Source organism: Drosophila pseudoobscura, chromosome 2 (assembly GCF_009870125.1).
Source record: "Drosophila pseudoobscura strain MV-25-SWS-2005 chromosome 2, UCI_Dpse_MV25, whole genome shotgun sequence".
Classification (NCBI taxonomy): domain Eukaryota; kingdom Metazoa; phylum Arthropoda; class Insecta; order Diptera; family Drosophilidae; genus Drosophila; species Drosophila pseudoobscura.
In genome coordinates, this window is record NC_046679.1 from 3,489,542 (window position 1) to 3,507,621 (window position 18,080).

At 45.0% G+C, this 18,080-nt stretch overlaps 1 protein-coding gene across 3 annotated transcripts in view; it reads left to right on the forward strand.

Moving 5' to 3' along the window:
• Window positions 1–290: 290 nt before the first annotated feature.
• FER (tyrosine-protein kinase Fer) overlaps window positions 291–18,080 on the forward strand; it is a 29,165-nt gene continuing 11,375 nt past the window's right edge. For 2 of the 3 annotated variants that reach the window (XM_033385786.1, XM_033385787.1), the window contains exons 1-2: window positions 1,021–1,216; window positions 3,319–3,506. In XM_033385786.1, the coding sequence (XP_033241677.1) occupies window positions 1,021–1,216; window positions 3,319–3,506 (384 nt within the window). Of the gene's footprint in view, window positions 1,217–3,318; window positions 3,507–18,080 lie in introns of all 3 variants that reach the window. The other variant, XM_001357810.4, reaches the window with a different exon arrangement.

Consider the following 18,080-nt stretch of genomic DNA (forward strand, 5'->3'; position numbering starts at 1 on the left):
CACATACAAACAATGCATCAAGTTGTTGTTCTGGCGCATCCATGTATCTGTAAGATACACGTACTTGCCGCACACACCTTGTGCCCCTCAGTGTTTCCTTATTGACTGACGACTGGGCTGGCTTCTCCTCCTCCTCCTCCTCCTGCTGCTGCTGCTCTCCTCTTGCGCGGCGGCTCTTGGGGCAATGTTTATTTTTGTTTGCTATCCCCACAGCAAGCGGGAAAAACAAGTTTTCCTCTTTGAAAAAGAAAAAAAAACCAACCTCAACACAGCACACAGCAGCAGCAGCAGCAGCCACAACTGCGCCGCAGCTTAGGTCTTGGAAAATACTTTGTGAAAAGTTCAAGTGAAGACAACTGTTGCATTCAAAATACCACAAAATGAATTCATATATATTTTACACTCAAGTTGGGAGTCGAGGCGAAGAAAGAGATGCGGAAAATGCGTTAATTAGCGGATAAAAAAGTATCTGCCAGTGACTCGAATAAAGTCGTTAATCAAAAGCCGGACGGATCGGTGTGTAATTAGCAAATGTCGCCAGCCACAGAGAGAGAGAGAGAGATATCTGCATAAAGAAATACGAAACATGTGAAAGTTTATTTTTTTTTGGCTGCATTTCAGAGCAACCAAAAAAAGGTTAATACGAAATATAAGTAGGAGTGTGTGTGTGTGCGGCATAAGTAATTAATTTCAGTGGGCCCTCTTTAACAAGGGGAGACAGAAAAGTGTCAAAACGGGCGTGAAAAATAACCCACCCGTGAACCCCCCCATAAAATATATTTATTGGCATGCAACAAGTGTTTGCCATATGTCCGCGGCCGCCGATTCGGTTTTCCCTCAGTGTTTTTTCTGGTGTTCTGATTGTGCAATTTACTCAAAAAGTGAAGTTCTTTACCCCCACCTCCATCTAGCGCCCCCCGATAATCAGAAAAACTGAATCATCCGAATGGTATTCCTATATCTCAGAGAGCCATAGCGAAAAATAGTGCACATCGAGAGAACATATAGAACTCCATCAAAATGGGCTTCTCATCGGCCCTGCAAAGTCGGGCCGCACACGAGGCGCTCATCGTGCGGCAGGATGCCGAGCTGCGTCTCATGGAGACCATGAAGAGATCCATCCAGTTGAAGGCCAAATGCGACAAGGAATACGCAATCAGTTTGACAGCTGTGGCCCAACAGGGCCTGAAAATCGATCGGGCTGACGAAATGCAAGGTAAATACAAGACCAAAACATCCCCATTTCCAGCGCCATCCCCATCCCCATCTCCACATCCCATTCCGAATAGCGGACAGATAAGATACCATACCCAAGACAGCCGCCAATTGTTTGGTCAACGATACTACGGATATTTTGCAAGTGCAATTCCAAGAAAAGAACATTCCTCTGATTGCAGTAGACCAACCTGCCTAAAGATAAGTGTTTTTGTTGTGTTTTCTTTTGTTTTGAGCTCGCCAAACAGACTTTATGGGGCATTGATTGAACACCAGCTATGATAGCTGTAGAATACAAGTCCTAATCAATTTATGATAGGCGCTTCGAAAAGGGATCAACTCTTGGAAAAATTCGAGCTGTAGAAGTTCCCCCAGAGTGATAAAAACTATAACAATTTTGAAATCAAAGCAGAAATATGCATTGCCAGAAAATACAGTTGTTGGAAATTGTTAACATCTGTTCGAAATCTGGAAATATATGTAGTTCAAACAAGTGAATGAATCTTTCGGATATGCTCGAGAGAGAGTGTTTCTTTTGAGGCTTATGTTGCAACTGTTGACATATACATTACTCAGAGAATTGTTCCGAGGTTTCCTCGGTTATAGGAACCACCAGCTATCATCCATTAGTCAGAGCATTACGCCCGTTGCAAGGGTTGCGTCTGTTGTTGTCGATAAACTGGACAGTCAATGTCCCTTGTCCCTTGTACCCAGCCGAGTGACGCCAAATGGACAATCGCCACAAACCAGAAATAAGTAGTCTCAGCCCAGGGAGAGAGGGAGAGGCAGAGAGAGAGAGTTATTAAAGCTCTCATGCCATTAAGTTGGGAAAGAAAGCATCTGTTCAGCCATATATCTTACATATAGTTTATCTCCTGAGCCTCTTGCCAAAATCTAGTCTCCTTCCTATTGTTGTTTGTGCTTCGGCTTTAGTGTGAATTTTGGCAGCCTCCGCCACCGGCCAAAAGGGAAGCTTCCGGAGTGAAGCCAATCGCGTGACTTGATCGCGTTTCCCAGTGAGTAATACGCGTAAGGTTTTATTTCAAGCGATTTGAGATAATCACCAGACAAGCAAATTGTTTTCAACTACCGTGCTCCGTGCTCTGTGCTCTGTGTGGCATCATCAGCCACGGACAGGACTCGGCTCCACCTCATGTGGGTAATTGCTGGAAAACTGGCAAAACGTTCTGTGTATCTCCAAGATACTTGCACTGCACTGCACTGCACTGCACTGCACTAAGCTCATCAAAGTGTCGACAAAGTGCAGCTGTCCGCCCCAGTGCTGGCAGAGCAGCACACACCCTTCCAGATGCGGACTACGAGTGTAATTGCTATAATTTCCAGTCAGTGTCAGTTTTGGGGCCTGGGAAATGTTTCTGTTTGCTGTTTACATTGCCAAACAAACGTATCCGCTGGATGGGAGCGCACAGGCACACGCACACGCACACTCACACGCACTCAATGCTTCCATAGCGAATGATTTAGTTCGGACCATTTGATAGTTTCACAGATACAGCCAGATACAGATACAGACACAGACCTAGACTGCAGCAGCTGCCTCGTATTTTATTCTCTGCTGACTTCTCTGATTTGCCTCTCGTCTCACCTTGACCATGAACTTAGGGTTGGGAGCAAGCGGCTCTGCTCCACTGTCCCACTGCTCTGACTGCAACGAAACTGAGATTCGAATAAAACTCAACGAACCGAAAAAGATTTTGGCCAACTATTCCGTTTCCGTTTTGTTTGGCAGCTAGTTTATGGTTTATGGTGGAATCAACCGAAAATCTGAGCTGAAGCGAGGCTGAATCATTGGCTGAACTTTTCCCCAACTGGTAAGTGGAGACAATTCGAATGGAGACATGACTCACAGACGTATGCAATTTGTGGATTTGTCTCGGGTTTTGCGGTCATTAAAACGGCCCGATTGTTTATCAGTCTATTGCGTCTTTGGATTTTCGAAATGCAATACCACCGGATACCCATCATCCGACATCCCAACCTGTTGGGTATCGAAATCAAATGCCTAATTACATTTTCCCCCCTCTTTGGCTCAGCTTTCTCCTTCTCAGCTAATGAAACCAACGTTTGTTTTTCGTCTTGCAGGCAGCCTCATCACAAAGTCCTGGCGATCCTACATGGATGAGCTGGACCAACAGGCCAAACAGTTCAAGTCGAATGCCGAGCAGCTGGAAGTGGTCTGCGACAAGCTGACACATCTCTCGCAGGACAAGCGGAAGGCGCGCAAGGCCTACCAGGAGGAGCACGCCAAAATTGCGGCACGCCTCAATCATGTGAGTGTCCGGGCCAACACCTCAAATAGCCCGTAATGCCCGAACCCGAAACCCAAACCCAAAAACAATTTTAAGACGCACCCCAATCGCAGTGCAAATAACTCATTAAAGCCCTGTGTGCACTGGGGGAAAAAATGTTTGATAGTAATTCTGTATCTTTGGAGGCGCCAAAGAATGTTGAATAAGAGTAGAGTATCTGTGGTTTATGAAACTCTTGCATGATTATCATGAAAGATGAAAGATAGTTTCTCAATGACAGATAGGTCTTTAAACCATTGAAGCTTGGATGTTTATTCATGAACACCTTGGAAATACCTTCCAGATAAAGTAATAATCTTCTTGCAAACAATCAGATTTCTGCGAGTGTAGAAATTAATTTATGATTACCATTGAAGAGTCAACAACAGAACAGCAATAACAAACAATAGCAATAATGATTATGAGAGTTCGGGGCTTGGGGCTTGGGGCTCGGAATGGATCCATGAACCTATGGGACTCTCGCCCACAGCTGGCTTTTGTTGTTTGTCTTCTACTGGCCTATTGTTCGATGTTCTTATGTCGTTTATTAAGTATTTGTATAATCAAAATAAATATTATTATTATTATGCTTTGGCTGCGGAAAAGAAGAAACGAAACTCTTGGCGAATACGCGTATTTAAGCGGCTTACGGCTTACGGTTTACGGTTTACGGTTTACGGTTTAAGGGGCTTGTAAACACTCCACTCCACTCGCGAAAAGCAGAACGCGACACACACCACAAACGCCTTTGTTAGAGAGCCCCGAAAACACCGCGTACTAAATCAATAGAAGTGTTTATTTATGAGTCGTGTCGTGCCGTGTTGTGTGGGGCAACAAGTTTATTAACCCATGGGGCACGGCATTAGAACAACAACAGCCGAGAATCGAGAGCAACACAAGCGTGAAGAAGGGTCAACAAATTGGTCTATACATCAGTCCTCCTGTATTCACGGATGCTGGCTGCTGACAGCGAAATTAGCATTTGACAGCCAACAAAGAAGTCGCCAAAAAGGTGGCCATGCGGCATGTTGCAAACAGAAAGCAGATCTGTAGCCGATGTGGCAACAGCAGCGGGCAGGGAACAGCGAACAGCCGCTGCCAATATGGCCCCGCCGATGACCCAATAAAAATTGTTCTGTTGTTGTGATTCTGGCATAGAATTCTGGCCCGGCCACTGTTTTATATCTTCCTGCGGCCTTTGTCAAATCTAAACAAAAGTCTCGCTGGCCGCTGCATCGCTCTAAGGCTCCACGGCTCTACGGCTCTCTATACTCTAGTATTATTTATTTATTTATCAGTATATGTATCTTTATCTGTATCTAGGTGGCCATCTATCTATTATTTGCTTGTTTTCTGCCGCTGCAAACAACAAAAAGATATTTGCGCCGCAGCTTTTGCCAAAAACGAAATGCCCAGAATGCCAATCAAAATTTCGGCAATTCCTCGAAGATTTCTTCTCTCCTCGTACGAATTTGTTTATGGCGTCTATGGCCGGTTCAAAGTTTAATGGATCTGATGAAATGCTCAACAAACTTGTTCCAGTTACGACTATTTCTTTGCCACAATGGAGTGGCATGGCTTGGTGCGCTGGCTGCTCTTTCCACTTCATCGTCCATAATATGTAATCGAATAAAAAGCAAAGCAGCAAAAGGAAGCAAAATGCCACTGGCAACAACACATGCTCCAAACTTGCGCCAAGCTCCAGTCAATTGACAACAATTTAGTGAAATAGCTATAAAAATTACTAAGCAGACAGCAGCAGAATCAGCAGCAGCAAACGAGAATGAAAGGGTAACCGAGGCACCGAAGCGATTGATACCCTCAGGAAACAATAGTATCTTTGGTAAATACAGTCTAGTTTTCAGACTCTACTAGCTGTAGGTTATATGACTTCATATATAATAGACTGTGCCGGTCTTAAGTGTAACTTTTCAGTTTGCTGCTGTTTTAAGAGCTTTTCCATTGCGATTCTCAAAAGAAAACTAATTTTATCCGATAAACTAATCAATTTTCTATAGGATGGGCTAATTTTTATATGCGTGACTTTATTGCACTATTTTGTACAATTTTTTAAACGAAAAATGGTCAACAAATTTGTCGATCAAATGTGACTATGGTTTATAGATTCCTATTAGGTTTAGTTGAATTCTCTTTAGAATACCAAAATACCAATGCCAATCCGGGAGCTTTATAATATAGAAAAGCGAAAAATCTGGGCCGGAGATCAGTAAATCTGAAGGTTATGGTTATGAAACATGGCTTTTCGAGTCCTTTGACCTCCTCTTTTGACAAACTAAAGTCACAAAACCATAGTACCCTCTTTTGAAGAGCATAAAAAGCACAACAAAACTCTGGATAAAAGACTCCAAGTGGAAGATGAGTCGAGCTCGCCTTTGGCTCCGGCTTGAATAAGTTGAAGCAGTCAACACAGCCACAACTCTTGGCCATGCCCTCTCCCAACCCCTCAGCCCCTCTACCCCACTAGCCGGTACCAGTTCTTTTCTTTCTTTATTGGACTTTGACTTTGTAATATTTGCGCAATGGTCTGTTCGAACAGAGCAGCAATATCGCTTGAGTTATTGTCCGAAAGAGTGAGAGACCAAAGGAGAACCATCGAGGAATTGTTGCTGTTGCTGTTGCTGTGCTGTGCTGTTGATTTAATAAGTGTCTGGAAATGGGTCGCCGAGTCGGTTAGAACATGCACGTGTCCGTCTGCGGGAGTATCTGTGTGCTGTTTGCTGTGTGCTGTGTGTGTGTGTGTGTGTGTGTGTGTGTAGTGCAGCTGGAGTGGCATTGGTTCTACTACTACAATATATGGTGTTGATGGATTGGAATTGCTGCTATTTGTTGCTGATGGATTGGCATTGGATTATTGGGAGCACTCCGCAGACAATCCACTTGTCTGGGGCTGGGAATCACGCAAAAGAAGAAAAATTGATTGGCTTTGTTTAGATGATGCTAGCGATATAGCTGGGAGAAGCTCTAATTAGTACATTTCTAGGAGAATATTATGTTTATGGGATAGTGATTGTATAATTATCGTGGAAATTTATTGCTTCAATAAACAGTGGAAATACTAGCTCTATTTTCAAAGTTTAAAGCTCTTAAGAGAGGCTTAGAGTACACAGATTTTACCCAATAGAAGACCATAACTCTATAGGTAATCTATAGTAATTTGGGGTGTGTTCTTATTACTATTCCACTAGTATTATAGTACATCTTGCATCCCCCTTTAATCAATCGACCAATTTCCGGTCAACTTAAAAACCAATTTAGTTTTTGCTTTCGTCTGCTTAAGAAAATTACGAAAATGTACTGATATTCTGTATCGATAGGCAAAACCTAACAAGTTTTTCATTTCCTTAAGTACTTGACTTTACGACTACTTATAAAGATTACAATGTTCGCTATCAATCGACCAATAAAACTAGTTCTATAAACCATTAAAAAACTATGACGAAATTAGAGTTTGCGGCTTTTTACATACCCAATTTCAAAATCAATATCCTTCCAGGCATAAACAGTTCATCCCAGTTTATCTCCATCGTTTATCCAGCAGAGTGTCCTCCGAAAATGTTGGAGAAAACATTTTGACTAACTGCGACTCTGGTTATTAATTGACACCACTTAAGGGCGCCAGAGAACGCCCCGCGCTACGCCCGCACTCTGCCTAATGGATGTGGAATTGGTTTTAATGTATCTTGTATCTTCTGGCTTGTCAAATGCGTTGCACACGCACACGCCCACCCTGCCCGAGGCTGAGTGCGGGCATACCAAGAGAACGCATTAGTGCGCTTCCATTTCCGGGTGGCTTTCCACACACACACACACACACACACACACATGCCACACATGGCAGCAGCAGCTTTTCTGGGGCTTCGCACCGACTATCTTTTGCATTGATAAACCGCAGAAGGCATGCTGAAATTCTCCGAAGCTGCCCGCCCATTCTGCTGCCTGAGATACATTTGTATCTATCTATCTGCGCTTGGCATTGAAAATACTTGCGGCAGCAGCGGGGCGCACTCGTATTAATTACAATAAGTTCAATTCAAGTATCTCTATGGCTTTGAGGCTTGCACAACCGGCAACAATCGGTCGTCTGTCTGCTCGCATTGGTATGCCAGATAAGCCGATAAGATACGGCTGTGAGAAGTCGGCCCAGAGCGGGGTGGATCGGGGGCTGGGTTGGGGTGTGCAAACAACAATTTTACTGCATACGAATGCAGTAGCCAGCATTTCTATTGAAGTAGTATCTATCCGGTCCACATGGCCTCGCCACTTGAAGATACTTCACGCAAAAGTGAGCTCCGGCCAGCGTCTGATTGAAATTCCCCATTAAACGCATAGAAATCAAGTCTAATGAGAGTCCCTCATCCAAAGGGGGTTCGGAATGCTCTGTATGCTACTCAAGTGTCGGCGCCAAAGTTATTTTTTCCACCCCAACCCCCACCGAGAACGCTGAGAACCCCGGGGGCATGGCATCCCTTCACTTGAGAGTCAATTGGTTCTATACAAAGGCCTCTGGACATGCCATTTAATTGAGCTGCATTGACCTGTGTGCCCCGTTCGGGAGTTCTCAAGTGTCTGCAAAGTTTTCCCCCATGTATAATTGCCCCACGCACCCACAAAGGACCGATGAAACCAGAGATAGATTCGAGGATGAACTAAATGAATGCCGACCGAAAGTTGTGAATAGTTTTCGGGGCAATCTTGGGCTTAGGATACGGATGGTTTCGCACCACCAAATGCTTTTGGGGCCATAAATTCTGAATGCCTTGATCCTTAAATGCTGCAGCCCATAAAATGGCAAAACAACTTAACTGTTTGCCGGCTGCGTGGGGGTTGTGTCGGGCCGAGGGAGTCACAAAAAGTTTCTTGACATTGCAACAAAAGCAGCACAAATTGCTGGCGGGGTGGCAGGCGGCGAGGCAGGCGACAGACAAGACAGACACACACATGCTGTTGCTCCAGCGAACACAAAGACAACTTGTAGATACTTTTGTATCTGTTTATCTGCTAGTCACTGCCATAAGTTGCCCGGCCATGTAAGCCCAGTGATTTCCATCGTTGTGCAGCTGCAAAGCTCAGTCTCTCAGTCTCTAAAACTCCAAACTACAAACTCCAAACAGAACTGCACGCAGCATAAAAATTAGAGTTGATATTTGTTGACAACAAACATGTGGCAAAGTTTGCTTTCCTCGGGTCGAGGGGGCGAGCTGGGACTCCCCTTGTGATTGGGACTGGGGGGTGCACCTCCTCCATGGATTGTATAAACGAAACTTGCGGTCTGCCGGACGACGTCATGGCGTGCGTCTGGCTCTGGGCGACAGGCGCTACAGCCTGGGGTTGCTTTCGAACATTTACCCCCAAATGTTTTGGGGGGTTGCTGTTGCTGTTGCCAGCATAATTGCCATATAATGGAACTGGCATTGGCGCCGTATACCCCAGCACGCCCAGACTGGGGCCCAAGCCAGAGGCCAGTTCCGGCTGCAGTTCTCTCTGACTTGCAACTTTCTATCGGGCCATCGTCTGCTGTTTGCGGAACTATTAACCGGCCATCGCCAGCTCCATCGCCAGCTCCCAGCCACAACGACATCGTCTGGAACTGCGTGTTTGCCAAACTCCAAAGACTCTGCGCTGCGTTGCGTTGTGCTGCGCATCGACAATGACAATGATGACGCGACTGATGATGATTACTTCCGTCAAGTGGTGACATTTTCCACAGGGCACACCGCACAGACGTCCGCGGAGAAATCTTGCAGCTGCAGAGAGTAGAGTGGCTGCCGTCTGGCCAAAAGCACAATTTCGGTATTCCATTATCTTCGCTGTCAGAGCTCCATTTGCAGGCATTGCATTGGAAATGAAGCCAACAGATAGATGCAGGGGAAGTACTAGTGTCCCATTGAAGGTTATTTCTTATAACCTTGAATTTTGGGGAATTTTTTTGTATTAAACATATAACAAAGTCTTTCTTTAGTTCTTCAGTACCCAAAATATATAAAACTTTGTATTAAAATAGTGAAAAATTGTTTTTTATAGTTTCAAGTTCATTTGCTAATCCGCATAAATCCCCAAAAATATATATAATGAAATTCAGAACTTAAAATACTTTTATTTTTCATCTGGTTTATTTATCTCATTATGAGATTTTTCCTTAATGCATTCCTTTGCCGTTTATTCGCTTTTATTTCTACTTTTTCCGGATTCATCCAAAATAACATTAATTGCTGCTGTATCTTATTTTTTTCTTGTTTATTCTGGTTTAAGGTGTGGGATCTTTTTTTGTTATTTTCCCTCGGAAATTAGCAAAAAGATAGATGGACGGACGGGTCGCCACGGGGTCTACTGGTTCGGTATTCGCCCACGCCTTCATTTGATCTGAAAATCAAGCAACAGCAGCAGCAAAAATTGTTTACTTATAGCCAAAAACAGCCACGAAATCCTGTTTATTTATAAACAACATTTCTTGCGCGCTAAATGACGACAAATTATAGCTATTTCATTGCTGTTAATTTTCTAAAGAAATGAATATACCCGTCAGCATGGGTATTACCCGCCTCTCAGCCTCTCAGCCTCCCTGCCACACGGCACACGTGTCTTCCGTTTGCATTTCCATTTTCATTTTCATTTCGGAAAGTCCAGTGTGGTGGCAAATCGAGTTAAGCCTTTTGGCCAACCGCAAAAATGGCAACAAAAAAAAAGGCAGCCACAAAAATGGGGGGGAAACGAGAAAAGTTATGCAACGCAAAGGGTCATTCAGCGGGAGGGAGGGGCTGGGTGGTGTTTGAGTGACAGCCAGACGGACGGGCAAACAGACTGACGACTGACAAACGACTGGAGTGAAGCGAACCACTGTGTGCAATGTCAAGCATCAGGGTTGTCAGGATAGGACAGGACGCAGCCCGGCAATGGGCTCCCGGACAGACGCCGACAATGCATAAAAGTCACTTGGTCCACACGCAGAAGGGTCCTCCTGGCTGAAATTCTAATAACGCCCCAAAACGTCAACACCACACAGTGGGCTTAGAAGTGAAAGAAATGGCGGGAATATGGGTTTGAATTCAAAGTTTTCTGCGATCAAATATATTCAGTAATTTAATATATACTCTCCCTGGAAGTAGCTCTATAAGATATTCTTTCTCCGGACATATTTCTAGGCTTCTTAGTTCCCTAAGTGTGTAGACACTTATTTAACTATTTGCTCTTCATTAAATTCTATATTTATTCCTCAAAATGTATGACTATTCGTCTATGTTTCTATCCTTAAATATTCCCTACCATATCCGAGAATCAACAATGATTTCCCTGAGTACTCCTCAGACTTAATTCTTTGATAAAAATGGCCAAATTCGAGCTCTATTTAGGCCATGTAATAACAATGCTAATAATGATATTCCCATTACACACATGTTCATTCCCATGGGTGTCTGAACCAGGGTGCTCCATCGACGTCATATCCTCAAGCTGCACCAGTCTGCGGGCAATTTGTTTCAGCCCTGAGGCACAGCCAAGTGCCAACAAATTTCGTGCATGTCATGTACGAGTAGCCCTATGTCCATGGTTACAGCCTGGCCCTTAGCTCTTTGCCTTTTGGTTAGTGTCCCAGACTTGTGGCAACATTTGGCAGAGCAACAAAAATGGCCAAATGTTGTCCTTTATGGATACACATGTAGATACATTGGGAGAGAATAGATACATTCAGTGCAGTTTTCGATTAAACTAATGGATGCCATAAATCAAAGCCAGGGCGGCCAACAGTTGGCGGCAACTTTAATCAAATTTAATGCTGGCGACACCCCGAAAAAGTCGCACCGTTTGGGGGCAGGGCGAACAATTAAATTGGCAAAGCCATAATCATGGGCATTTTATGCGGCACAGACAGCCATTCTAATGGGCAAAGTTAGGACCAGGCCAGCCCAGACAGAGATGGAGATGGAGCTTGGAAATTGGAGTCGCACGAGGTGGTTGGGGCTGTCTATGTCTAGGTCTGGGCCTGGCTCTGATAATGGCAACGCCGCCGCCATTAACAAAACGCATTATTGTTCGTAATTTTCTGTCAAATTCCTGGCGGCGCGGGAGACGCGGGGGGGTAAAGCAATTTTGCGGAACGAGCTGGCGGCAATCAACAAAACTCCAACAGAACCGAACCACCAGACACGCCCCCGACAGGCCATGCCACCACTTTCCTTGAAAACGCATTCGGTTTTTCTTTCTTTTCGTTGTGCAAAAATATTCACGTTCCTTGAGTTGCCTCCCCGCCGTAATTTCCAGAGATGTGCAAATATTTTTCGGCTTTTTTTACGGCGCTCAAACACTGAGAAAATGTTGTCGTTGTCGTTTCCATTGCCCGGCGGCGGCATTTTACGCTTCCCTTGAACATTGCTCATACGCGGCGTTGGCTCTGCAGAGAAAATACAGTGGAAAATTGAAAACCAACGAGAGATAAAGGCTGGCAATGGGAGGGGATTGCGGCATGCGGCGTGCGGCCTGCGGACTGGGGGCTGGGGGCTGGTCTGTGTCTGCGTTAATTCGGTTTTGCTAATTTGGAATGGCGCCAAATTGAAAATAAAAACTTTGCAAGCTCGAACAAAAAAATCCCGCTCGCGGCTACAGTAAACAATCGATAATACGGCTAATTGAAAGGTTTTCCGAGGGAAGGGTGCAAGGGATGGGGTATCAAGATTTATTGCAAATTAAATCAGAGAAGCGCAAAATAAATGACATTCAATTTCAGTCTATTTTGGGCAGATATAATACGTTTCAAGGGGTTTAACTTTCACTGACTGGGCCCTGTACTAAATCATTTAAATTTCAGGCACAAATATATCGCCTGGTTCCTGTGTCTTTAGATCTCTATAAAGTGAAATGTTTTTGTTTCTCCTCTGATTTTCTTTTTACTTTCTGTCTTTCTGTCGAACAAAACACACACAAAAGTGAAATTTATGTTCTCAGTTTCAGTGGGTGGGGGGATCGGAGGGGGACTAATTTATGCTGCGAAAAATAACGCGGGGCAAAAGCAAACATAGCGCCAAACATCGACCAGATCGTTGTGCATCCATTGAAAATAGGAAATTACGTAGCCGCCGCGTGTGCCGCGAACAGGGAATTGCGACAGCTGCAGTCGAAAAATTAATACCGGCACAATTGTTTGTGATTTTCAGAAAAACTCGTCGTATCCCGAATGCTGGCTAGATTTTATAGCTGCTAAAACTAAAAATAAAAATGGCGCAGTGCAACCAGTGACTCAATCGCTTTTGGTTTTTGGTTCCCCCTCGTGGACGGGGCAAGCGATGGTCACTTAAAGCCGGGACGAGGGTATCGGAACCACCTTCATTATTCGTTGTTTTGGAAACCACAAAAGTGCTTAAGGGCATAGGTCATGTGCGGCGACCCTGCCGCGTCTTCACCAGCGCCTGCCTCCCACCTGCTTCCTGCCTCTCCTCTGTCAGCCATCTATGCAAATCAATCGATTTCCTTTCACAAAAATTCACCTTGAAAGCCCCCCGCCGTGCAGTCGAGGGCGGGCCACGCCAAAGGGGGCAAGGGTGCACAAAAAGGACAACGAAAATGTTTTGTTTGCGCTCATTAAAATGTACTTGAGCAACCAGTCAAGTGTGCACAGCGGAAAACAAGAAGGGTGTTTGTTTGGGGATGATTTGATAAAGATTTCGGGGGTATATTTTAAAGATTAAAAGATTTATTATAAGTATTACAAGTCCTTATTGCACATAGTACATTTATTGATCTTTTGTACCGGCCCTGTCTTTTTGGGGGGTCCTATTTCCCGATTCCTGTGCTTAGATCTCCTTCTTTGGAGTGAAGGGACTTCCAATAGTATGTGTTCTGATGTTTCCTGCTCCATTTCAAAGCATTAGAGGTCTATCTCTTGTGATAAAGATGGTTATAAGAACTATTCAACCAGGACTTCAACCTACACTAGGTCTTGTATCCGTTGGATACATGGAAACACACCAGTTAATATTCCCTTCAAATATATCCAATAATATTTTTTCCAAGTGTAGACGCTGATGCAATCAAACGAAGACTTTGCTTTATACCATAAGGGAATGTAGAGGACAGAAGACTTGATGGTTATAAAAAAGAGGGGGAAAAAACCAAAGACTTGCGGGGTCTAAAGGAAGGGAAGGGAGAAAGACTTGCGGGTCTAAAGGAGGGGAAGGGCGAAAGACTTGCAAGGTCTAAGGGAGGGAAAGAGAGAGAAAGACTTGCGCGGTCTAAGGGAGGGGTAGAAGACTTGTTGGGCGCTAAGCGAATGGTTAAAAATCCAAAGACTTGTTGTCTCTAAGGGAAGGTAGAGAGCTGTTGGAAGAAAAAGGAAAGAGAATGTTGGAAACCCCACAGATTGAAGGTAGCATAAAATGCATCGAAGAGTGAAAATGACAGCCAAGCAAAGAAACTGCATAGAAGGCAAGAAAATTTGTGGATTTTTCTTTATGATGGCCAAAACGGCACGCACAAAGACGTAACCCCAGAGCCCAGGGCGAGGCGAGGCGAGACGAGGGTTGCTCATTCATTTATTCAAGTTCCTACCACAATTGGGGTCATACCAGTGCCAGTGAACAACGTGTTAATTGATGAATGTGCTAATTCATGAATTGAAAGTGCGAAAGTTACGTGAGGCGCCCGCGAAAGCAGACCAAATTATGATGAAACATGGGAAATGAGTCAACTCAAGCGTGAAAATTAAGTGGAACTTCTTAAAGAAATAATAAAAGAGAATAAGAAAGCCAAAGACTAAGTGATTTAATTCAAAAGTGTGCTAAAGAATGTACAATTCTGAATAGTTTGGCCTTAGATACCCGGCCATTCCACTGACTGGGATCCTATGAGACACCTTCCTATTGAACCCCTGATCTGTAATGTCTTATTTTTGACACTCCCTTTTCTCTCAATTCCCCAACCAATTCCATAAAAGTGGACCTACCCTCGGCATTGCCCAATTCCGTATTGAATCTATTTTTGCCATCGCTTGCAGCTATTTTGGGGCCCGGCCCCACCTTTCTGTTAACAATTGATTGTGCCATTACAATCGTAATTAAAATCGTTTAAGCAAGACCCCAAAAGAAACGGAAAAAACTCTTTGGCGGGAGAAGCACGAGGAAAGCCAATTGGCCAATTGTATTACCAATGTGACATTGAACTCTGCTGGCAACAGTGCTCAGCACTCTTGACCACTTAGGACCCACCCTCCTGCCCATTTTGGTCAAGGCGAAAATGTGAACTCGAGCCGCTCTCGTGGCCAGTGCCGGAACCCAGGCTCTCGGGCACAAAATAGTGACAAAGTGCCACTAGAAACAGGCCAAACGGGCCGAAAGTCTGGGCTCTGTTGGGGCGGCTAGGGGCCATGGAAGTCTGTGATTATTTATGGCCCAGAGACAATAAGCGGTCCGTGTCAATGGCCAACAATGACCACCAGCGGCAGGGGCAGTGGTGATGCAGTGAAACGTGCCAGAAAACATAAAAAGAAGTACGAATAATGATAATAATTGTTGTTGTATGGCTTGCTAATTTCTGTAAGGTCACAGAAGGGGGGGGTTTTTTTCTTTATTGGGGAACGGGGAACTGGAATGGACACTGGGGTGGCTTTTCCCTGTGCTAGTTTTGGCCACTTCCCAGTGACGCTGATTGTCAGATGAACTTGTTTCACTTGCGGATTTTCCATGCGCCATATCCGCATCCGTGTCAGCAGCAGAGGCATCAGGGGCAGGGGCAGTGGCAGGGGCAGGGGCAGGGGCAGCGTGTTGGGACGAGCAGAAAGTGGAGCAGAAAACCTGAAAACACTGGAAACACGAACAAGCAAAAGCAAATCAAACTACAAACTGCCGCAGCAGCAAAGAAAAAACAAAACAAAAACAAAAAGAAGTCTGATATGTAGTTGTTTCTGGTTCTGTTTTTGGGGGGGAGGGGGGCTGGGGGCTGGTGGGGGGTTTCTGGTTGTGGTCTTGTGGCAAATGCTTAATTGAAGAGATTTGGAGTCAATTATTGCGAAAGAGAAATTCTTGAGCGTAAAAACTTTCGAGCGTGAAAGTCGAGTGGCTCTGTCTAATTTGTGCTGGAAAGCCGACAACTCGCCGACGACCGGCAAGAAGGTGATTATGATTTGATGTGCATTTTGGCATTGCATTAACACTAATCAGAGGGAAATTGCCATAGCCAAGCGCTAAATGTGGAACACGCCCACAGACAACACACAGACAACGCATGCCACATGCCACACAATGGCAATCACATAATTGCCATCTAAATGAAACAAATTGGAAAAGTAAAGACAAATCAAATCGAATCGAATCGGTAGTGTATATCTCCTTCTAATTGGCAATTTATGTAATGAGCCATCGATTGTCTGGCAATTACTTGGCCAAGTGGAGCAACACGTAAGTATCTGGAGACTTATACTCGTATGTATCTGAATATGCAGTATTTCAGTGTGTTTATTCCATTTCTGATAAACCGGTTAGCGCGCACTTGCCGCAGCACTCCCCTCCGCCGTGTCAATCTCTTCTACTTAGTATATTCCAAAGAATTAATTTGAATTTACGCTCAAAGTAATCACAAGAACGACCCAAAGTTGATCGCCCTCGCTCCGGCTGGTACGAGAAATCCCCGAAAAAAAAGCAATAAGAAAATAACAAGATACGCAACCGAAAAGCGAAGAACAGCTCTAACAAGGCCATAAACAATTAAAAGAAGTGACAGACTATGTATGACAATAAATACTAGAAGGAACAGCAGCCAGCAGCAACAACAATCCACAGATCTCACGTAGTTGAAATGATTTTTATCTCTTGTGTGTGAACTTTTATTTTGTTCTTATATCTTTTTCTTCCATTTTCCATTTTGCTTTTGTCTTTGGCAATCTTTTTGTTGCTGCTCCGGTCCATGATGGGCATGGCCCATTCCCATTCCACGAAATTCAGCTGCAGACAGTGGGAATGTTGATCCCCTTCCTGAAGGTGGCGCTTGTTTCGTTTTAACTTTCATAAGCCCATAGATACCTAGAGATACATATGGTCCGATATCCCCTATATGGTCTTGACCAATTTGGTTAATGATTCGAGCGCTGATTGAATATTAATCGGAAACAGAATTTTCGCATGGACTCGATGGTTGGAAAACTAAGCTGGAAGATCATTCAAGTGTTAACACATCTCGTGGCTGGTAGTCACACCAAATCATCCCCCGAGAAGCCATCCAAGAGGCTCCTTGTGTTCTAATTGGAGATGCGGCTTGCCATTAAAATTGAGTTGCCGCCAGACTCGGACTCGGACTCGGTCTTGGACTCCGATTCGGAGCGCGTTAAAAAGGTTTTTCTAACACGCCAAAAGGGTTGGGGCAGGGGCACCGTCTGGGGTAACCCTTTTTGCTGCCTCTATCTCACAGTAATCTACGCGCATGTGCGGCACATTCGTATCTTTTCAGTCATTTTCAAGTACATTCTGCCTGCCCCGGAGATGCAGGCCGGGGTATGGCTGTGGCTGCGGCTATGGGTTTGGGTTGAGCAAACAGCTAGCAGCCGAAGCAGCTGTGGCTGTGGCAGGGGAAGAGCCGGAGTCAACGGCAAACAAGCGCAGACAACGTTTGTCGGTCAAAATCAAAATCAGCCCCAGCCTTTGTTCCTTCAGTTCCAAGAATCGTGGACCAGTTATGAAACAAGTCTGCAACATGCACACACAGGCACAGAGACAGGCACAGACACGGGTAGAGACACAGAGAGAGAGACAGAGACGGCGAGGAAAACAATAAAGAACCCAACCCGAGGGCTAAACGTATTGGGCCCGAATCTGGACTTCAACCTGAGACTTGGGCCTGTGCCTGTTGCCTGCTGCCTGCTGCCTGTTCCCCGACTTCGACTTGAGTTTCGTCTCGTTAGCTGCGCCTGCGCACCGGAGCAAAATACTTTATGGATCTGGAGACGAAGTCGGGGCTTTTGTACCTGCCACTTGGCTCTGAGACTGCGACTGCGACTGCAACTTAATTTCTTACTGGTGCTGGTGCTGGTGGTGGTGCGGCTGCTGCTGCGGCAAGTACTTCATCATGTTTGGGGAGCAGTAAAAATAAATTAACAAAAGCCAGTGAGGCAGTCAGCCCAGTCGCAGTCCCCATCGCCTGGTCGTTCACCACTTCCCGACTCTAAAGTCTAGCTACTCAATATGAGTGGTAATAACTTGGCCAAGAGCCGTACCCTGCCCTGCCCCGCCCTGCCCTCCCTCCCGTGCCGTGCGAACCGACTGTGCTCCCTTGACATCAAAAGCGCAGCTGTGTGCCTGCTCTGCGAATGCTCTGATGCTGATGCTGATGCCGATGCTGCTGCTGCTGTGGATCAAGTTCAGGCCTCGGTTTTGCCCAAATGCAGCGACAGGCAATAGCAACAAAAAAAGACTCATAAATTGATTTAGAAACAGACAAAAGGGAAATCTGTTTTACACTCTGGCTGCTGGGGAGGAAATGGGCTAGCAAATGTCTAGTACTTTGGTTCGGGAAAACAAAGATGGAGCCTTATTTGGTTGAACGTTTATTGACTGGAACTATAGC